This window comes from Aethalodelphis obliquidens, unplaced genomic scaffold (genome assembly GCF_003676395.1).
Source record: "Aethalodelphis obliquidens isolate GAN/ISIS:26980383/991018 unplaced genomic scaffold, ASM367639v1 scaffold9, whole genome shotgun sequence".
NCBI lineage: Eukaryota > Metazoa > Chordata > Mammalia > Artiodactyla > Delphinidae > Aethalodelphis > Aethalodelphis obliquidens.
In genome coordinates, this window is record NW_020837953.1 from 34389706 (window position 1) to 34409591 (window position 19886).

A 19886-nucleotide genomic window follows, 5' to 3' on the forward strand; every position below is an offset into this window, starting at 1 on the left:
CCCTAGCTAACCACGAATCTACTTCCTATCTCTGTGAATTTGCCCGTTCTAGGTACCTTACACAAGTGGAGGCATACAATATGTGGTCTTTTGTGTCTGCCTTCTTTCAGTTAGTATAATTTTTTCAAGGTCGATGCATGTCGTAACCCATATCAGTACTTCATTTCTTTTTATGGCTGAATAATATTCCATTGTATGGGCACACCACCACATTTTATTTACTTATTCATCACTGAATGGACATTTGGGTTGCTTACACTTTCCAGCTAATTAGGAATAGGCTGCTATGAACATCTGTGTACAAGTTTTTTGTGGACATATGTTTTTATTTCTCTTGAGTATATAGAGTGGGATTACTGGGTCAAATGGATTTTTGAAGGCTAATATTCCATTGTACATATATATCACATTCTGTTTATCCATTCACAAGCTGATGAACACCTGAAATGTTTACACCTTTGGGATATGAGAAATGCTGCTATGAACACTGATGAATAAGTTATTTCTTTGAGGTCCTCCTTTTCCGCTTTCTTGGGTATATACCTAGGAGTGGAATTGCCGGATCGTATGGTAATTTTAAGTTTAGCTTTTTGAGGAATCACCAAACTGTTTTCCACAGCAGCTGCACCATTTATATTCACCATTTATATAGTCATGTATAAAGATTCCAATTTCTCCACACCCTCACCAACACTTATTTTCTGTCTTTTTGACTATAGCCATCCTAGTGGATGTGGGGAGATCCTTTTATTTTCAAACCACTTTTTAAAGTTACAATATTCCAGGAAATTCATTTCAACAAAGTTTTCAGATTTATTGTCCATAAATTTGTATATTAAACAGTGCAGTGTCTTTAATTCTGTCCTCTTGTTTTATTCATGGCTTTTTTGTGTATGATCAATGTGCTTATACAATGTTGTCAATTTTATTAGTCTCAAAAAGCCAGTTTTCTTTTTTTTTTAGTTGGATGATTCCCTCTCAATTGTAACTTTTTTCCCTATATCATTTAATTTTCTACCTTTTATTTTGGCCTTCATTCTACTTACTTGGAGTTTTCCAGTTGTTCTTTTTCTCACATTTTGAATTAAAATAAGAGTCCAACTGCAGGTGACCCTAGGCCGACTCTCATACATTTGCTAGTATTACTCTTACAGTAAATATTTACTTAGTGCCAGCCATGTACCTGGTATTGTGGGCACCACAGTGAACAACCAGTTAAAGTCTTTGATCCATTTTGAGTTAATTTTTGTATGTGGCATCAGGTAAGGATCCAACTTCATTCTTTTGCATGTGGATATCCAATTTTCCCAGCACCATTTGTTGAAAAGACTGTTCTTTCCCCATTGAATGGTCTTGGCATTCTTATTGAAAATTATTTGATCATATATGCATGGGCTAATTTCTGGATTTTTTTTTTTTTCGGTACGCGGGCCTCTCGCTGTTGTGGCCTCTCCCGTTGCGGAGCACAGGCTCCGAACGCGCAGGCTCGGCGGCCATGGCTCACGGGCTTAGCCGCTCCGCGGCATGTGGGATCTTCCCGGACCGGGGCACAAACCCGTGTCCCCTGCATCGGCAGGTGGACTCTCAACCACTGCGCCACCAGGGAAACCCCAACTTGGTTCTTTTTTTAAAGAACATGTTGGCTATTCAAGGTCCTTGAGATTCCTTATGAAATGTAGGATTTTTTTTTTTTTCTACTTCTGCCAAAACCATCACTGGGATTTAAATAGGGATTGCAGTGAACCTGTGGATCACTTTTGGGTAGTGTTAACATCCTAACAACATTAAATCTTCCAATTCATGAACATGGATATCTTTTCATTTACTTATGTCTTCTTTAGTTTCAGCAATGGTTTGTACTTTTCAGTGTACAAGTCTCAAATGTCATATTTATTTTAAATGTCATACTAGTATTTTGGGGTCAAGTTCAGCCCTCTAGCTGCAGGCTTGAGGATTCTGTCAGTAGTGCTCTGTTATGATGGAGAAAATTTTTGGTGCTGTGGAAGCATAACAAAACACTTATCATGTCTTGTTCTCTCCCTAGCTAAAAATCTGAGTCCCTTGAAAACAGGGACAGTGCCTTCTCTGCCTCTCCTGAGAATGCCAGTCAGCGCACTTACTAGTTGGATATCCACCCACCCAGTAACCACAGTAACTACTTACAAAATGCAAATTTGATCGTATCTTCCTGCTTAAAATCCTTCAAAAGCATTGCTATTAGGATAGCTGTTATTAACGTGTTCTCCAAAGCCCTGTGGTACAGTCCCTGTCAATCTCTCCCATCTTAGTAGGAAGACTCCTTCTAACTCCCTGCCGGCTCTCCAGTCATTGTGGCCTTCTTTTCATCTCTCTAAAACAATGTTTTCAAACATTTCTAATTGCAGCCTACAGAAAGAATTTTATTTTATAGTGCAACCTAGTTTGTTATGCATTAACAAACAAAAGTTTTGTAAAGCAGTACAGTACCTAGCTTTACTACTTATACAATGTACTCTGATATTTTCTATTTCTTTGAAAAAGTACCCACTAAATTGATATTATTACCAATGAGGTACAACACACATTTTGAAAATCACTGCTCTGGGCATTCAATTTCTTTGCCTCGGGTCCTCTGCATATGCTATGCTCTGTCGGGAAAGTTTTTCTTGTATCCTCTTCACCTGGGTAAATTTTACTCATTCTTCAATCAAAGGATGCTTCTCTCTCTGGAGTCGACTGCCTGCATTTAAGTCCTGAAGATCGTGATGAATTAGTTAATACATGCAAATAACTCAGAACAGTGCGTGGCAAATAGTAATGCTTCATCTTATTAATGTGGAAGGTAATTCTACAACTATTCGTGTGACTGTTAATATCTGTCTTCCCACATCTCCCAGACTACAAACCCATTAAGTCAGAGACTTTGGTTAATTTTTGTTCATCTTTATAGTCCTAGCGCCTCACTTCGTCTGGTACACAAAGGGCGCGCATAAATAACGGCTAGGGAAGCACTGCCCAGAAGAAATAAAAACGTAGACAGACTGGGCACGGAGCCAGCGTAGGGCGTCATCACGGCGCTCCAGCGGCCCCGCCCCACAGGCGGGGCCCCGCCCACCTGGCTGTCGGTGGTCACGTGGGGCTCCGCTGGGCTGCCGCCGGGGAAGCTGGGTGAAGATGGCGACAGTGAAGAAGGCGCCCCTGTGGAGACTGGTGGGCTTGGCGTCCCTCCGGGCTGTAAGTGTCCCGGCCCGCCCAGGGGCGGTCCTGAAGGCACCGTGATGGTCAGGGTCGGGGGCTTGGCCCATAGCGGCTGCTCTCTGAGAGGCGAAGCCGGACAGCTCATCAGGCCAGGAGGGTTGGGAGGGCTTTGGAATCTTGGACCCTCTCTGACTCGTCCAAATCCCTTGAGGGGCATGGGGAAACTGAGGCCCAGAGATGGGGAGCGACTCGCCCGGGTCGTGGAGACCTGGGTCGCCATCCCAGGCGTCCTCATTCCCTGGCCAAGGCTCTTTCTGGTGACCCTGGCATCTGTCTCCCTGTAACTGAGCTTCAGACTTCCCCAAGTCCCTCATTAAGGAAAATCATGATTACCCTGCCAGTTCGAGTGGAGAAACCCAGGTCATCCCCCTCCGTCCGTCTCCATTTCCAGCTCTTGTTGCATTTGGGGACGCTTGGCGAGCTATCCCAGCGTGCTGAGCAGGACTTAGATCGCGTGTGGCCAGTTGTGATTCCCTTGGAATTGTACTTTGGGCCAGTTTGATCCTGGTGTTTCCACCTCTCGCCCATGCTCAGTGAGTGGAAGGAAAGTGTAGGAGACCTAATTGTATAAAGGGTTGAATACATTGTGTTGGGTAAAGCTCGAGCTGAGATGTCCCAGTGGTACTGAAGCCACTTTTGCGGTTGAGTGACAGGTCTCTAAACCCTGGTTTTCTTGATCTATGACATGAGAAAAGATTACCTCAGGGTTGGTTTGGAGATTAAGGAAAACGTAAGTAAAGCATTTAACATTGTTCTAGCTCTTAGTAAGTGATTGCTCAGTTGTTGCCTTAGAGTTTAGGAGGAGTTTAAACTGGTAAAAATTACACTGCCTTGGCAGTAGGGGCCCCTCTCAGAAAAACCACTTCAGTGCCTACTAGACCACCTTCCCCCACCGATTGCTAATTGCAAATAAATCCAGTAAATCCAGCTTGAAAAGTTAAGAAAATTAAATGAGATGGTGGATGTAAATGTGATTTGAAAAAATTCCTGGTGAAATGAAATGCTGGTAGTAGGCCCTCCCTCCATGGGGTAACTTGCACAGACTTGATGTCAGAACCAGACGGTTAAATCCAAACTTCCTCACTTCCTACCTGTGTGATTTGGGTTTTCTGAGGCTGTTTCCTCCTCTATGGAATTGGAATAGTGATAGTTCCCGTCATGTAGGGACTAAATGAGGTGCTGATGTCTGGAAGTTAGCACTGGGCTTTAGTCAGTTTTAGCTGTTGATAAAGGTACCATATCATAGCTCAGGAGGCTGTGGCCCAGGATTTGTGTGGTTAGAGGGGATTATTTCTATGCAGAACTTTACAGAGGGAATGAATTGGGTGTTTAACCAAGGCGAGAGAAGACTGGGGGGGGTACCGAAGGGTGGCAGAGGCAACATGGCCTAGGGGTTAAGAGCATAGGCTCTAGATCCACACTGCTGGGTTCAGATATGAGCTCAGTGACTAGCTAACCATGTGACCTTGGGAAAATTACTTAATCTCCTTGGACTTCAGATTTCTCACAGTAAAATGGGGATTATAATAGTTCCTACCTAATAAGGTTGTTGAGAGGATAATATGGGTTAATATGTAAAAGGCTCTTTTAAGTGCCTGGCAAATAGTAAATGCTTCAATAATAGTAAATGCTTGTTTTGTTGTTAGTATGAAGTGTTGTTATGGGGAAGGAAGTAGAATTGAGTTTATTCTTTTGTCATAAAAGGAACTTGGAAACAGGTTTTACATTCTTTCAACAACATTCACTGGTTATTTATTGAGCCCATATTAGGTAGCAAGGCCTTGGAAACATAACAATGAATAAAACAAAGTCCCTGCCTCATGGAGCTTACATTCCAGTGCGATCCTTTTAGGGTAATATACCAGCAGAGGCTCAACATACCTTTTGGAGGGATATTCAGCTTGCAGGGACCTTCTAACCTAGCCTATTGACATCCTGAAATTCAGTGGCTCATCACCTTAGTCTCTAGGAAGCTTTACTGGCTAAAACCAAAGCCAATTCAGGTGAGTTGTGTAAGTTCCAGCTGATTCATAGCTGGGAATATTTCCTTCCTTAAGGGTTTCAGGAATTTGGGATCCTTGTCAGATTCCCAGTACCCCTCGCCCCTTGCCCCATTGCAATATGTTTATCCAGAGCAAATCTGGTAAAATGTAATTAATTTAAACAGTATTAAGTAGTACTAAGAAGAATAGAGGAAAGAGGGGAAAAAAGCCTTGTATTACTCTGTGGTGGTGGGGAGGGGGAGATTTCCCATAGAGGACTTTATATAGGACAGACTTTACACAGAGGAGACTCGGGGCCTTTTTTTAATGTCTTCAACTGCTGAAGGTTTTATCTCCTCTCAGACTCACTCTCCTTGTCATCACCCAGCCTATGATTATAAGAGAACAGAGCCCCGTCCATCCCCACAACCCCACAAAGGCCAAGACTGCTTCTCACCACACTCAGTAGTTGCCCTCCTCTGGGGCAGGTATGCCCTTCATGCATTTATCTGTTGTTTTAATAACTATTTAATGAGTGCCTCCTTTGTGCCAAGCACAGTGTCAAACGTGAGAGGAAGTGGAGGTTACGACAGAGTCGCTCATAGAGCATACATTCTACTGGAGGAATCATTGAGCAGGCATTATTTGCAGTGCTCTCAAGGGAGTCATTATAGTCCTGAAATAGAAAATAATGAGGGTGAGGGGATTGGCAGCTTTACAAAGGGTAGTCAGAGGGGCCTATCTATGACTGAAAGATGAGAGGGAGCCAGATGTGGGAAGGGCCAGGTGAAGAGCATCCTGGGCAGAGGAACTGTAAGCCCTGAGGCCCTGCTATGGGAGAAAGGCTGGTGGGTCTGGAGTATAGTGACCCATCTGAGGGGTGAGTGCAGAACAGTAGGAACCAGTAATGAGTTCTCGGAGATTGGCAGGAGTCAGATGAGAAGAATCTTATAGGCTATGGTGAGTGGGGAAGGAATGAGTCAAGTTTCTGGCTTAGGCAACAGGGTGTATGTGATGCTTCCTCCTGAGATAGGAAGACTCAAGTCGGACTGGGCTTTAGGAGTAATTAAAGTTCTGTTTAGGGACATCTGTGTTTGAGAGCACAAATGGGTTTGTTTAAAAAAACCTAGGGACTTCCCTGGTGGTGCAGTGGTTAAGACTCTGCACTCCCAATGCAGGGTGGCCCGGGTTCGATCCTTGGTCAGGGAACTAGATCCCACATGCATGCCGCAACTAAGGAGCCCATATGCCGTAACTAAGGAGCCGGTGAGCCACAACTAAGACCCAGTGCAACCAACTAAATAAATATTTTAAAAAAATAATTAAAAAAAATAAAAACCTAAATGCTCAACTGTCAGGTGGTTGGAAATGGGTCTAGACTAAAGGAGAGTTGGAAATGGCCCTGTACTGGGAGCATGAATCATTTACTCCAGAGGTCCCCAACCCTCGGGCCATGGACCAGCATCGGTCTGTGGCCTGTTAGGAACCAGGCCGCACAGCAGGAGGTGAGCGGTGGGCAAGTGAGCGAAGCTTCATCTGCCGCTCCGAATCACTCCCATTACCGCCTGAGCTCCGCCTCCTGTCAGATCAGCGGCAGCATTAGATTCTTACAGGAGCGCGAGCCCTACTGTGAACTGCACATGCGAGGGATCTAGGTTGCTCGCTCCTTGTGAGAATCTAATGCCTGATGATCTGATGTGGAGCTGAGGCGGTGATGCTAGCACTGGGGAGCAGCTGCAAATACAGATTATCATTAGCAGAGAGGTTTGAGTGCACAGAGACCATAATAAATCAGTTGCTTGCAGACTCATATCAAAACCCTATCAGTGAGTGGCAAGTGACAAACTGCATCTTATGGAGTAGACTGGACATAAGCCACACACTTCAAGTGTCACTGTCTCCCATCGCCCCCAGATGGGACCATCTAGTTGCAGGAAAACAAGCTCAGAGATCCCACTGATTCTGCATTACGATGAGTTGCATAATTATTTCAGTATATATTACAATGTAATAATAGAAATAAAGTGCACAATAAATGTAATGTGCTTGAATCGTCCCGAAACCATCCCCTCCCCCCCACACACAGTCCGTGGAAAAATTGTCTTCCACGAAACCACTCCCTTGTGCCAACAAGGTTGGGGACTGCTGTCTTATTCTATTCCTGTTTCTAAGTGAATTTTTTTTGTTGTTCTTGATTCTAAAACAGAGCAAATGTGAATTAAAGGGTGAGAAATATTGCTTCTTGTCTCAGTATTAGTGAAGATGGATACATTCTTTCAGATTTGCCCCCCTGGAGAATTGTGACAATTTCCTCCTGTTACTTTTTGTTTCCTCTTTTAAACCGAAGGTTAGCACCTCATCTGTGGATACTTTCCCAAAGCAAGTGAAAATTGTGGAAGTTGGTCCCCGAGACGGACTACAAAATGAAAAGGTAAGGCTGGAAATCAACCAAAAAAGTTTTTGCAGGCTTCGAGAGTTCCATGTGGGGGGTGCAGAACTATACCCAACTTAGGGCCGGGTTGGGGAGGCCAGGCAGGCACCTGTGACAGTTCAGCCACAAGTGTTGTGACCCCGGGTCCACCTTAAGGCCCTGTGGGGGTTGGGGGGGACGGTAAGTGCTGCGGGAGCGCAGAGGGAAGGTGAGGGCGTGCCTTTGATCCAGCAATTGCACATAAGGGGATTTGTCCAAAGGAAGTCATGAAAGTCACATGCAAAGATTTAGCCTTGCGGATGTTCCTTAAAACTCTGTTGTAACAGCAGAACAGTTGGAAACAACCTAAATGTTCAGTAGGAGGAAAGATAACTCAAATACATTAATGACTTCATAAAATGGAATATTGTGAAGCCGTTAATAATATAGGAGTATATTAAGATGTAATCAGATTATAAGATAGTGTCTATATATATATATATATTTAATCTTATACTTTTGTGTAAGAAACAAAAAAGTTTATATATGTGTGGGAGCACCTGCCTAGAAAAGGATCATAGAACAGTGCTGTCCAGTAGAACTTCCTGTGAAGACAGAAGTGTTCTAGGCTTGAGCTGTCCCGTACAGTAGCCACTAGACACTTGTAGCTGTTGAGCACTTGAAATGTGACTAGTGTGGCTGGGAATTGAATTTTTTAATGTAATTTTAATTAATTAAAATTTAAATAGCCACGTATGGCTCATGTCTAATGTACTAGACTGCACAGATCTAGAAAGTTACCTGTCAGGGTATTAAGAGTGTTATCTCTGGGAGGTTTTAAGGGTGGTTTTCTTTTGTTTTTGGGATGTTTTTCTGAAATAATCATGTATTAATTATTTTTTCAATAAGAAAACCTCTTTAAAAAAATTTTTTTTTAAAGCATGATCAGCCTACCTTTAATAGTGAGTGTTGGTTGGAAACAATAAGCTATAAGCTCTCTGAGGACAGGATCATGTCTGTTCTGCTCACCGCCGTATCTGTAGCTCCTAGCACAATCCTTGGAACATAGAAGGCTCTCAAAAATTACTTGTGGAATAGATTAAATTAAAGCAGTGGGAGAGAAATTGGGGGTGGAAGGGCCTGGCGAGAAGGACTTGGAGTTTTTAGGATTTTTTACCTAATCCTGTAAGTACTAGGGAGCCATGGAAGGCTTTTGAGCAGGAGAGTGAGATAATGGAGACTGCGTTTTAGAAGGATTCCTGTGTGGGAGGAATTGGTAGAGTGACTGTGACCATGCCATAACATACATGGGATAATGATGGTAGATTTGGAGATAGGAGTCCACAGAGTCTGGTGAGCAGCTAGACATGGTGAGGGACAGAGAAGCAGTAGGCTGATCATGTGAGGATGAGCTCCTGTGCCAGCTGAGAGACAGAAGGGGATGGTGTGACCCTTTGGAGGCCACATCTCATAGGACCCAGAAGGTTAGTCATCTCTGCCCTTCCAGGCCATGGCACTTTGTTTATGATGGGGTCATAAAGCAACAAAAATTTAGTTTAAAAGCCTGTATGACAGGAAAATATTGTCTCCATGTCAGTATTAACTCATTTTCAAGTGAGAAACTGCTTCCACTGCAAAATGCTATCTGTAGAATTCGAAGACAAGCCTTGTTCTGCACCTGTTGGCCAGGATTACATGTGAATTCATGATAGTGTTTGAAAGTTGAGATCGTGAAGTGCTTGCTGTAGTAAGAGCTTTGAACTAACAGGCTGTATTCTGAGACCATTTTATTACTGACTTTGCCAACCTGTCTCTTCTGGTTTTTCTCTGCATTACAGAATATCATACCTACTCCAATGAAAATCAAACTGATAGACATGCTTTCCGAAGCAGGACTCCCTGTTATAGAAGCCACCAGCTTTGTGTCTCCCAAATGGGTTCCCCAGGTGAGCCCCAGCCCTCAGGCATGTCTCAGATGAGAGGGATGTAAAGTTTTGCACTTGCCCTGCAAGTCAGTAGAAGTCAGGAACGTAGGTTTCCAGGTCTCTGGCTTTGAGAGCTCTCTGTGCTTCACAGTAGCATGTGCAGCAAAAGAGCATGCCCCGGGAGGCAGGTGGCTTGGATTCAGTCTTGGCCCTGCCCCGACTTGCATGGTGAGCTTGGTGAGGCCTTCCCCTCTCCAGCTTCAAGATGACCTCTCAGGTCTCTTCTGGCTCTAAGAAGTCTAGAATCTCTAGGCCTGTCTAGAGGTGTGGCTTCTGCGTTTGTGAAGGGGAAAGACTGACGACTCCTGCTTCACAGAGATAGTCAAGTGGGAAGAAAGATCCTGTTCCAACTGAGTTACATGGCACTGAGCACAGTGCCGGGCTCGGAGCACATTCTCAGCAAATGGCTACAAGTACCATTGCTGCTGTTGCTCCTTATGTCGAGTTGACAGTGTTAGCCATATGGAGAGACTGGGGATCTCACCCAGGCCAAGGAGCCTTCTCGCTCATCAGCAGTCAAACAAACAGTAAGAGCGTTGGGGAGACTCAGCTCTGCAAAAGGACTCATTCTGCAAGGGTCCTGGAGAACAGAGATTTTGTGCTAAAACGTTTTTCTCTACCTGAACTCTGCCTGCCCTTGGTGGTGACTTGGCAGTGTCTCCTTTGGCTCTCAGATGGCTGACCACGCTGAAGTCATGAAGGGCATCCAGAAATTTCCCGGCATCAGCTACCCAGTGCTGACCCCAAATTTCAAAGGCTTCCAGGCAGCGGTAAGAGACCTGTTTTTGGTGGGGGCCCCTGAAATGAGATTGATGGCATTGGCCTCTGTCTTGTCCCTGGGCTCAGTCCCTGTCCCAGGATTTCTGTCTGAATGACTTGTCTCCAGCAGTAATGGGCACCGTCAGACAGACCTGGGGGCAGTCCTGGCACCGCCACTCCCAGCTCTCTGATCTTGACAAGCTGCCAAACCTCTCTGAGCCTCAGGTTCTGCCTATAAAATAAGGTTAGTGATGGTACCTAACATTGTGAGGATTTCAGAAGATAGGATGCACATGAGTTGCTTAGTAAGCGCCTGGTAGAAGATAAGTGCTTAATAAACGTTAGCTCTTGTTGTTGTTGCCCATCTCCTCTTTAAAGAAAGGTGATTGAGCTCTCCACAAGAGTTAAAGGTGGTTGCTAGTATCTGTCAACTTGCTTATAATTTTACATGAGAACGTCATTGGAGATGTTGATTCCGAATTTAGGCAAAAAGCTTCTTTTAAGAGTGACTTCCAGGGCTTCCCTGGTGGCGCAGTGGTTGAGAGTCCGCCTGCCAATGCAGGGAACACGGGTTTGTGCCCCGGTCTGGGAGGATCCCACATGCCACGGAGCGGCTGGGCCCGTGAGCCATGGCCGCTGAGCCTACGCGTCCGGAGCCTGTGCTCTGCAACGGGAGAGGCCACAACAGTGAGAGGCCCGCGTACCGCAAAAAAAAAAAAAAAAAAAGAGTGACTTCCAGGATGGTGACTGCAGCAGCAGTGTTGGTTCTTGGGGAAGGCCAAGGCTTCTTTTTTATTGAGATATAATTCACTGTATTAACTTCCTAGGGCTGCCATTATAAAATATGGAAAAACTAGGTGGCTTAAAACAATAGAAATGTATTCTCTCACAGTTCTGGAGGCTAGAAGTCCTAAATCAAGGTGTCAGTAGGGTTGGTTCCTTCTTTTTTTTTTTAATTTATTTATGTATTTATTTTTGGTTGTGTTGGGTCTTCGTTGCTGTGCGTGGGCTTTCTCTAGTTGCGGCGAGCAGGGACTACTCTCTGTTCTGGTGCGCAGGCTTCTCATTATGGTGGCTTCTCTTGTTGCAGACCATGGGCTCTAGGCATGTGGGCTCAGTAGTTTTGGCTCACGGGCTCTAGGTGTGTGGGCTCAGTAGTTGTGGCTTGGGGGCTCTAAAGTGCAGGCTCAGTAGTTGTGGCTCACGGTCTTAGTTGCTCTGTGGCATGTGGGATCTTCCCGGACCAGGGCTCGAACCTGTGTACCCTGCGTTGGCAGGTGTATTCTTAACCACTGCGCCACCAGGGAAGCCCAGGTTGGTTCCTCTGAGGTCTCAGAGAGAATCTTTCCACGCCTCTCTCCTAGTTTCTGGTGATGATTGGCAATCCTCAGTGTTCCTCCGCTTTTAGGTGCGTCACTCCAGTATCTGCTTCCCCCTCGCTGGCCTTTCCTCTGTGTCTGTCTTCACATGGGCGCAATCATATAAGGGAAGAGGGACTAATATGACTTCATCTTAGCTAATTACATCTACAGTGACCCTATTGCCAAACAAGGACACGTTCTGAGGTACTGGGGGTCAGCATTTCAACATGTCTTTGGGAAGGACACAGATCAACTTATAATATTCATATATCATAAAATTCACCATTAGACAAAGGTTTTTGCCACTCTGTGTGGGTATTCCTTGAAGAGAAAAATGCTGAAAGGAATCCACCTGGCCGTTGGCAGGTTGCTGCCGGAGCCAAGGAAGTGGCTGTCTTTGGAGCTGCCTCCGAGCTCTTCAGCAAGAAGAACATCAACTGCTCCATAGATGAGAGTGTGCAGCGGTTTGACGAAATCTTGAAGGCAGCTCGGGCAGCCAGTATCCCTGTGCGGGGGTGAGTCTGACCACATTGGTGCTGCCTCTCTTTATTTCCTCAGTACCATTCTGGAATAGGGCCAGGCTCTAACTCCAGTGACCATGCCTCACAGACTCCTTATCCTGGGTGCAGGCAACCCAAGCTCCACACCCAGACATCTTTTCCCAAGTAAATTTGGTCGGAAGAAATCCTGGCAAGTGCTTTCTCCAAACCTGATTTTTGGGTCAGTTCACCAGAGGAATCTAGCAGGACAGACACTAAACAGGGTTTGTGGAGGTCAGTTTAATCCTGGCTCCACCACCAACTCTTCACACATCCCTGAGGAATCCCCTCGGCCTCTAAGACATCTCCGACATCACGTCTTTAATAGCAGTAGTGACAGGCGTTGTCCATGTATTATCTAATTGTAGCCTCACAATCGCCCAGCAAGGAGGCCTCTGTCCCCACTTCCAGATGACAAAACTGAGGCTCAGGAAGGATGAAGAGTCTGCTGTAAGATCACACAACAAACTGCAGCCAGAATGCTGTTTCAGAAGTACACATCTGATCACATCACTCCCTGGTTAAAAACCTGTCAGTGACTCATCAACTCCAGACTTTTCAACGTGGTTTACAAGCCCCTGCGTTTTTCAGCCCCTGTCACTCTCTGCAGCTCACGTCACTCTCTGCAGCTCACATCCCTCTTCTGGCCCTGCTTCCTCAGCACACTGCATTCCAGCCAGCTGGAATTTCTTTCCATTTGTCACATGGCCCAGTTCTCTCCTGCCTCTGGGCCTTTGCACATGCTTTCTGTAGACTCAGGACACTCTTCCTTCTACATCCTACTTGTCAGGGCTAACTCCTGCTCATCTCAGGTCCTCTCATGGATGCCAGTTTCTCCACGAAGCTTTCTCTTCCCTTAGGTGGAGTTGGTGTCCCTCCTCTGGGCTCCCAGAGTCCCCTGAACATCCTCTAACAAAGCACTTACCTGCTTGTTAAATTCTCCTCTGCCTCCCATCCCCCACTAGACTCTGCTCTCCGTGAGGGCAGAGCCCACCTCAGTCCCTGCTGTACTCCCTCTCCCAGCTCTGGGCCTAGCACATAGTAGGTGCTCAGGAACCGACGGGCGGATAGATGGATGGGGAAGCAAGGGCATGTCAGGTCTTCCTGACTCCCAAGCCTGTGCTCTTTCCTCAGTATTCCTTTAGCTTTTCTGTGCTCAGCAGTGATTGGAGAGTAAGAAGAAGGATTAAGATGGAAAAATACACTGAGATGTTTGAGTCTGAAATGTATTTATCCAGCAGACATTTATTATGCCTCATAATATGCAGAGTACTTTGTAAGACTCTAAAAGGTTTTAATGGAGCCTCAGCCTGAATGGGTGGGTGGACATAGAAACTGGCTACACCCAAGATCCAGACTCCTCACCGTAACTCGCAAGACCCCACGATCAGGCCGGTGGCCTCCTCTCCAACCTCATGTTGTACTTCTTTGCCCCTTGCTGCCCATACCTCAGCTGTTTTGTCCTTTGTTCTGTGTCTTGAACACACCTACTCTTCGGTCTCAGGGACTCTACGCTGGTTCTTCTCTCTGCCCGGAACACGGCTCTCCCCCCATCTCAGCTCCAGCTTCGCGTCCTCACAGAGGTCTTCCTGGGCCATCCTACTGTTGTTGGCCTCCTCTGGTTGCTCCTGTCACACTTCCCTTGTCTTTCCTTCATAGCACGTCACTTTTTGAGATTATGTCCTTCCCTTATTAAACTGTTTGTTTGTTTGTTTGTTTGCTGTACACGGGCCTCTCACCCCTGTGGCCTCTCCCGTTGCGGAGCACAGGCTCCGGACGCGCAGGCTCAGCGGCCATGGCTCACGGGCCCAGCCGCTCTGCAGGATGTGGGATCTTCCCGGACCGGGGCACGAACCCGTGTCCCCTGCATCGGCAGGCGGACTCCCAACCACTGCACCACCAGGGAAGCCCTAGATCACTCTTTTATCTCTGTCTCCCTACCTGAAACCTTAAGCTCCGTGGCGGTGGGGATCTTTTCAGTCTTGCTCACTGCGCTTCCCCAGTGCCTGGCACACTGTGGGCAGCTCGGTATATATCAGTTGAATAAATGAGTGTTTGAACCCTCTGGCCACTCAGCCGGAGCAGCCGGTCCCTTGGCCCTCGGCTGGCCCAGCTTTTTCGTTCCCGCTTTGCTTTCACCCGTCCTTAGTCCTCTCCCGAGCATGGCCCCACTCCATGCGGCTCCGCTGGCTGCCCATAGTGCCCTCTTTAGCTTCTCCTCCCCCTTGGTTGCCTGGCTGCCTCTCTGTGTGTCGCCTGCTTCCTGAACTACAGGCCTGTTAGTTTCTTGCCCTCCCTGCTGTGGCGCTGCACTGCCCGCTCCTGGCACTGAGCAGCACTGCCTTCGCCCACTCGCCGGCATTGAGTTAGCCTCTCAGCCAGGCCCGTGGCCTCCCACCTGGCTTCAGGTTTGGGTGCAGGCTAACCAGGGATGTGTGTCAAGCAGCCACCCTGCCCCAGCTCTGCTGGCCAAAGAGCCCGGGGGCATTGACACCAATCCTCCCTGTTTTCCCACAGGTACGTCTCCTGTGTGCTCGGATGCCCCTACGAAGGGAAGATCTCCCCGGCTAAAGTAGCTGAGGTGTGTGTGTGGGGGTGGATTTCTTGAACGTTGGCTCCCGTGCCTGCCCCTGAGTGCATAGGTTGCTCTCGCCACACTTTCATGGTGGGTCACGGATTTCATTTCTTTGCCCAGCTCCTTCATTAAGCCCCTCTGAGAGCACAGCCCTGTGCTCACCCCTGGAGGGCCACCTCCTAGCCTGGCATGAAGTCTCCGAAGCCCCTGCCCTCTACCCCAGGGTGAAAGCCCCTGACTCAGTTTCCAGTCTGGTCAGTGGACAGGTGATGTGAGGTGAGAATCCTCTGCAGAGGGGTTCCTTGTAGTGGTTGGAGAGGCCATTGACATCCTCTGAGAATAACACAGAGCGGGAAATGAACTTGAACAGCCCAAGAACTTATGTCATTTTGTCCTCAAAAGCACCCAGCAAATTTGGTGTTATTGTTATTCCATTTTACAGTTGAGGAAACAGACTAACTTGCCATGCAGGTTGCAAATGGTGAAACCAGGTCTCAACTCCCATCTGCGTACCTCTAAAGCCCTCTTGCTCTTCCCACACACCAGGTAGCACCCGGAAATGAGCATTGCTAACAGTAGCAACTGCTTATTGAGAGTGGCTGCTGTCGTCCAGAATCTCAGCCTTCTGTTGCCGCCAGTCCTCCCTGTATCCCTGCAAAGGCTCGTCACTGTTTTTCAGAAGCAGAAATTGAAGCTCAGGAAAGTTAGGTCCATTGCCAAGGTCCCATAGCTAGTGAGCAGCGGAACTGGGGTTTCACTTCAGCATCACGTCACTCCCGAGCCTGCCGCTTCTGCTGCACCCTCTGCCGCCCACTGGCTGCCATGGCTCCTTGTCATTCTGCCCACATGGGCAGTCGCGGAGGGGGCTCACCGATTTCTTTATCCATCAGACCACCGTTGAGTATCACCACGTCCCTGACCCCACCTCCGCCTTCCTCCCCCTTCTCCAGCACAGCAGTGTGGAGCAGCGTCTCCTCAGGTGGGGCATATACTGCTCTGGTTTTGCAGTGATTTTAGGGGTTGACAAATGCGCTTCTAAAAATTTTAATAGTTATGTACTTCTCTTAAAAATATATAACTAGCACCCCAGACCCATGATTTCACACATCTTCCTACCAAGGATAGAGCTACGCGAAAGGAATCAATTCTACTGATTCTGGTCCCTGGGTCTGACACAGTGTGTGAAGGTGGTTAAGTGGAGGACTGGATGGAGTTTGAAGCACGCACAGGAGGAAAGCACAGGGGTTGGGGCCCCAGGGCCCGCGCCCAGTGGCCAGCTTTGCTCCTTACGTCCCAGTCTCCTGACGAGTAGAAGGAGGATCGTCATTCCCACGCATAAAGTTGTAAGGAGTCTGTGGTCTGGTAGGAATTTAGCGTCTCACACGTGGAGGTGTTCTGCGTAGGCTAAGGACCCCTGGCTTGAGGAATCTGGGGTCCTCCAAGCGCCTGCTTGTTTCCCCAGGTTGCCAAGAAGATGTACTCGGTGGGCTGCTATGAGATCTCTCTGGGAGACACCATTGGCGTGGGCACCCCTGGGACCATGAAGGATATGCTGTCTGCTGTCATGCATGAGGTGCCAGTGGCTGCCCTGGCTGTCCACTGCCATGACACCTATGGCCAGGCCCTGGCCAACACCTTGATGGCCCTGCAGGTAATCAGGGCATGTCCCAGAGTAGAGGCACATGTCCATTCTCCCGAAGGGTATGGTGGCAGGACAGCTATGTTTCGTTTATTCTTTCAGCAAGCGTTCACTGTGCTGAAGGCCCACACCTGTGTGCCAGGCCGCGGGCTGGCCATGGCGGACACAAACACGTGACCCTGCCCTAAAAGTGCCTGCATCTGTCTGTTAGGAGAGACAGTCGAGAATCAGGTGACAGTCCTAATGCACTGTGACAGATGCCACGCAGGGAGGAAGCCTGGGGCTCGGCAAGGCCCCAGTCCCAGCTGGGGAGGCCAGGGAGGATTCGCCAGGGGAGGCCTGAAGGACACGAAAGTTAAGCAGTTGAAAAAGGGAAGCGGAAAGGTGACCAGGCAGCACTGCATTGTAAGACTAAGGTGGGGTCAGGGAGGACTCAGGTGCCCCGGCCACGCCCTAGCACACAGGGCTGTGAGTGCGCGTGCGTGTGCCTGTGTGTAGCGAGAGCGGGCAGGAAGTAGGGAGGGAGGCAGAGGTCACTCAGAGGGAGAACCTTTAATGCTGTTCCCCAAAGATTGGACTAAGACCTCAGATTGGGTTTCTTTTGAGTCTTGCTTCTTGCGGGCTGGCCCAGAATGAGGGTCCCATGGCCCAGCAGCCCCTTAGACGGAAATTTCCGAGTGTCTGACCACAGGCTGCCTTGCTGTAGTGATAGTCCGAGTCCAGCCGGTTGTCTTTAGGTTAGCTAGAGCAATCTGGGGCCACCTCATTTTTTCCCCTCTTTCTAGTTCTCATGTTACCTCCTTGAGGCTCATGTCTTTAAGCCAGATGATTCTATTACCTTCTGGGTCTGTTTTCTCAGAGTTGAGGTTTAAGGAGAGAGGAGAAAGTGAAACAGTCATATTAGGAAAGTGGGGCGACTGACCTAGAGAAATGGGATAGGCCCCTGTGGGGTTAGAGGCTTGATGTGGGGTGAGGGAGTGGGAGCGGGGGTGAGTGAACACAGTAAGCACAGGGGTCTGAAACCTCAACAGTGGGAGAGGGTTAGTTTAGGTCGGTGATCGGGAAGGGCCCCTCTGAGGAGGTGGCTTTTAGGCTGAGAAGGAGAAGGTGAGGAGTTGACCATGAAAGGAAGGAGGGTAGATATTCCTGGCAGAGGAAACAGTGTAGCATAAAAGACTCACACTGTTTTAGGAACTAAAAAGAGGAATAGTTTCTTTCAGTGGGCTTTTCACGTCGACGGAATCATAAGCCAAAGAATTTCAGGCAGCAGATGGTAGGTTTACAAGAACCGGCTTTGTAGGCTCTGGTCCCCACAGTGACAGCCATGTTTCACCATCCTTGTTTGCAGATGGGAGTGAGTGTCGTGGACTCTTCTGTGGCGGGACTGGGAGGCTGTCCCTATGCACACGGAGCATCAGGAAACTTGGCCACCGAGGACCTGGTCTACATGCTGGCCGGCTTGGGCGTTCACACGGTAATGTCACCTGCGTCCCGGTGGCGGCAGCCCTGAACTGACCAGAGCTCTGCCTAAAGCCGGAAGACAGAAGCTGCTGGATTTGTTCAGGGTTTTTGTGGTGGTGCTGGTGCAGTTAAGAGAAGGGTGCCAAGGGATTAGGGCCGTTCTGTCATATGTTTTGGGATAACAGCGTGGCAGATGGAGGCCACGAGGAGGCAGGCCCTCAGTGTGAGGGGGCACGGGGGTGTAGGGAAAGAGCCCTGAAAGGGTAAAGCCATGACCTGAAGCGAGTCAGTTTCCTCTGGACCTTTGTTTTGTTCTCTGAAAAATGAGGGCGGCAGAATTAGCCCCCCAGGGCTCTGCCGGAGTCAGTAAGGGCCCTCAGTGTGGGTTGGAAGCAGTGTAGCATCTGTGCTTTTGGATTAGACAGAACTGGGTTTAAAACCTAGTCCTGTCACTCACAGGCTGTGTGACCTGACAGATTACTTCACAGCTCTGGGCCTAGGAAATGGGAATAATAACAGCACCTATCTCACAGAGTCATTATGAGGATAAGAAAATGTGGAATGCTTGGCCCAGAGCTAAGCAGATAGTACACATCAGTAAATAGCTATTGTTATCAAGAGGTTTTCAGTGTGGCCCTTTTAGTTGGTGTTTTTTTTTTTTTTTAATTTTTCACTTATTTATTTTTGGCTGCGTTGGGTTACGTTGCAGGGTTTCTCTAGTTGTGGAGAGCGGAGGCTACTCTTCGTTGCAGTGCGTGGGCTTCTCATTGTGGTGGCTTCTCTTGTAGCGGAGCACGGGCTCTAGAGCGCCGCCTCAGTAGCTGTGGCACACAGGCTTAGTTACTCCGTGGCATGTGGGATCTTCCCAGACCAGGGATCGAACCTGTGTCCCCTGCACTGGCAGGCAGATTTTTATCCACTATGCCACCAGGGAAGCCCTTAATTGGTGTTTTTACTCCTGTTTCTCTCTGCCTCACGGTCCTTACTTCAGTATTCAGTGTTTGACCACGGTGGGCCAGGCCTGTGCTAGACTCTGGAGCTGGAGAACCCCACATGCCACGAGGACACCACCTCACAGGCAACTGGTATTCCGTCGTCAGAGGAACAAGGGCCTGGTTGTCTTCACCCTTACACAGTTTTCTGTCCAGTCTGATGTTTCCCTGGGTGTTGAGGGCATGTCGTGACTTACTGCATCCTCTAACTTGTTTCTCAAAGGGTGTGAACCTCCAGAAGCTTCTGGAAGCTGGGGCCTTTATCTGTCAAGCCCTGAACAGAAGAACCAGCTCCAAAGTGGCTCAGGCTACCTGTAAACTGTGAGCCCCTTGCCCCCCAAAGCCCTGGGGACTGTGTGGGAATAGGGACATGTGTGGATGACTCACAGATGGGCATGTGGAAATGGGAATGAAATCAACAGGAGTAGGCACCTCACTGCCAGCTCTGCACCTAGATCTCTCCTGGCGGAAAGGAGGTGGACTGGAGTTGCCTGGCCTCAGGCCCTCCCTGCCTGACCTGAGTATGAGTAAGAGACTTGGGCAGCTGGAGGTCTCCCTTCACCATGGACCCAAAGGCCCAGGAGTTGGATGCCTAAAGGCACTTGGGAACCCAATTCTCTGACTTGGGTTGATCCTCAAGTCTCATCTCTGGGTGAATCCTGCCAGTTGGCCACTCTGCACAGCCTGATGCTGCCATATCCTCGGGGCCATCGCTCGCTGACTTTGTAGGGCAAAGGGGCAGGGAGGAATTTTTCCCTCAGCTGGCAGAGGGCATTTGGTGAAGGGGTGAGGGCTGAGCTGTGGTGGCCACCTGCCAACTCCAGCACCTCTGGAAAATCTCCACTTTGAACATGATTGTTGAAAGCAGCTTATGTAATTAAAGGTTTAATGACATAACCATTCCAGTGTTCTGTTGTACAGATGTGTGTACATAGGGAAGAGGGAA

General features: G+C 48.1%; 1 protein-coding gene across 8 annotated transcripts; it reads left to right on the top strand.

Moving 5' to 3' along the window:
* The first annotated feature begins 3069 nt into the window (after nucleotides 1-3069).
* Nucleotides 3070-19840, top strand: HMGCL (3-hydroxy-3-methylglutaryl-CoA lyase). 8 transcript variants are annotated; one of them, XM_027109761.1, is made up of 9 exons: nucleotides 3070-3213; nucleotides 7567-7650; nucleotides 9468-9575; nucleotides 10289-10384; nucleotides 12101-12249; nucleotides 14791-14854; nucleotides 16311-16499; nucleotides 17836-17961; nucleotides 19164-19840. In XM_027109761.1, the coding sequence occupies exons 1-9, from the start codon at nucleotides 3154-3156 to the stop codon at nucleotides 19263-19265; spliced, it is 978 nt and encodes a 325-aa protein (XP_026965562.1). In that variant the 5' UTR covers nucleotides 3070-3153; the 3' UTR covers nucleotides 19266-19840. The 8 variants fall into 8 exon arrangements, with proteins under 8 accessions (XP_026965562.1, XP_026965567.1, XP_026965568.1 ...); XM_027109763.1 differs by having other exon boundaries at nucleotides 3148-3189; XM_027109762.1 differs by lacking the exon at nucleotides 3070-3213 and adding an exon at nucleotides 3220-3967.
* Nucleotides 19841-19886: the final 46 nt, after the last annotated feature.

Excerpts from the sequence above, each read along its gene's own strand:
- HMGCL (XM_027109761.1), top strand. The coding sequence starts at position 3,154 with ATGGCGACAGTGAAGAAGGCGCCCCTGTGGAGACTGGTGGGCTTGGCG. Across the intron at positions 7,651-9,467 it reads ACGGACTACAAAATGAAAAG|AATATCATACCTACTCCAAT; the intron begins GTAAGGCTGGAA and ends TCTGCATTACAG. Across the intron at positions 9,576-10,288 it reads CTCCCAAATGGGTTCCCCAG|ATGGCTGACCACGCTGAAGT; the intron begins GTGAGCCCCAGC and ends TTTGGCTCTCAG.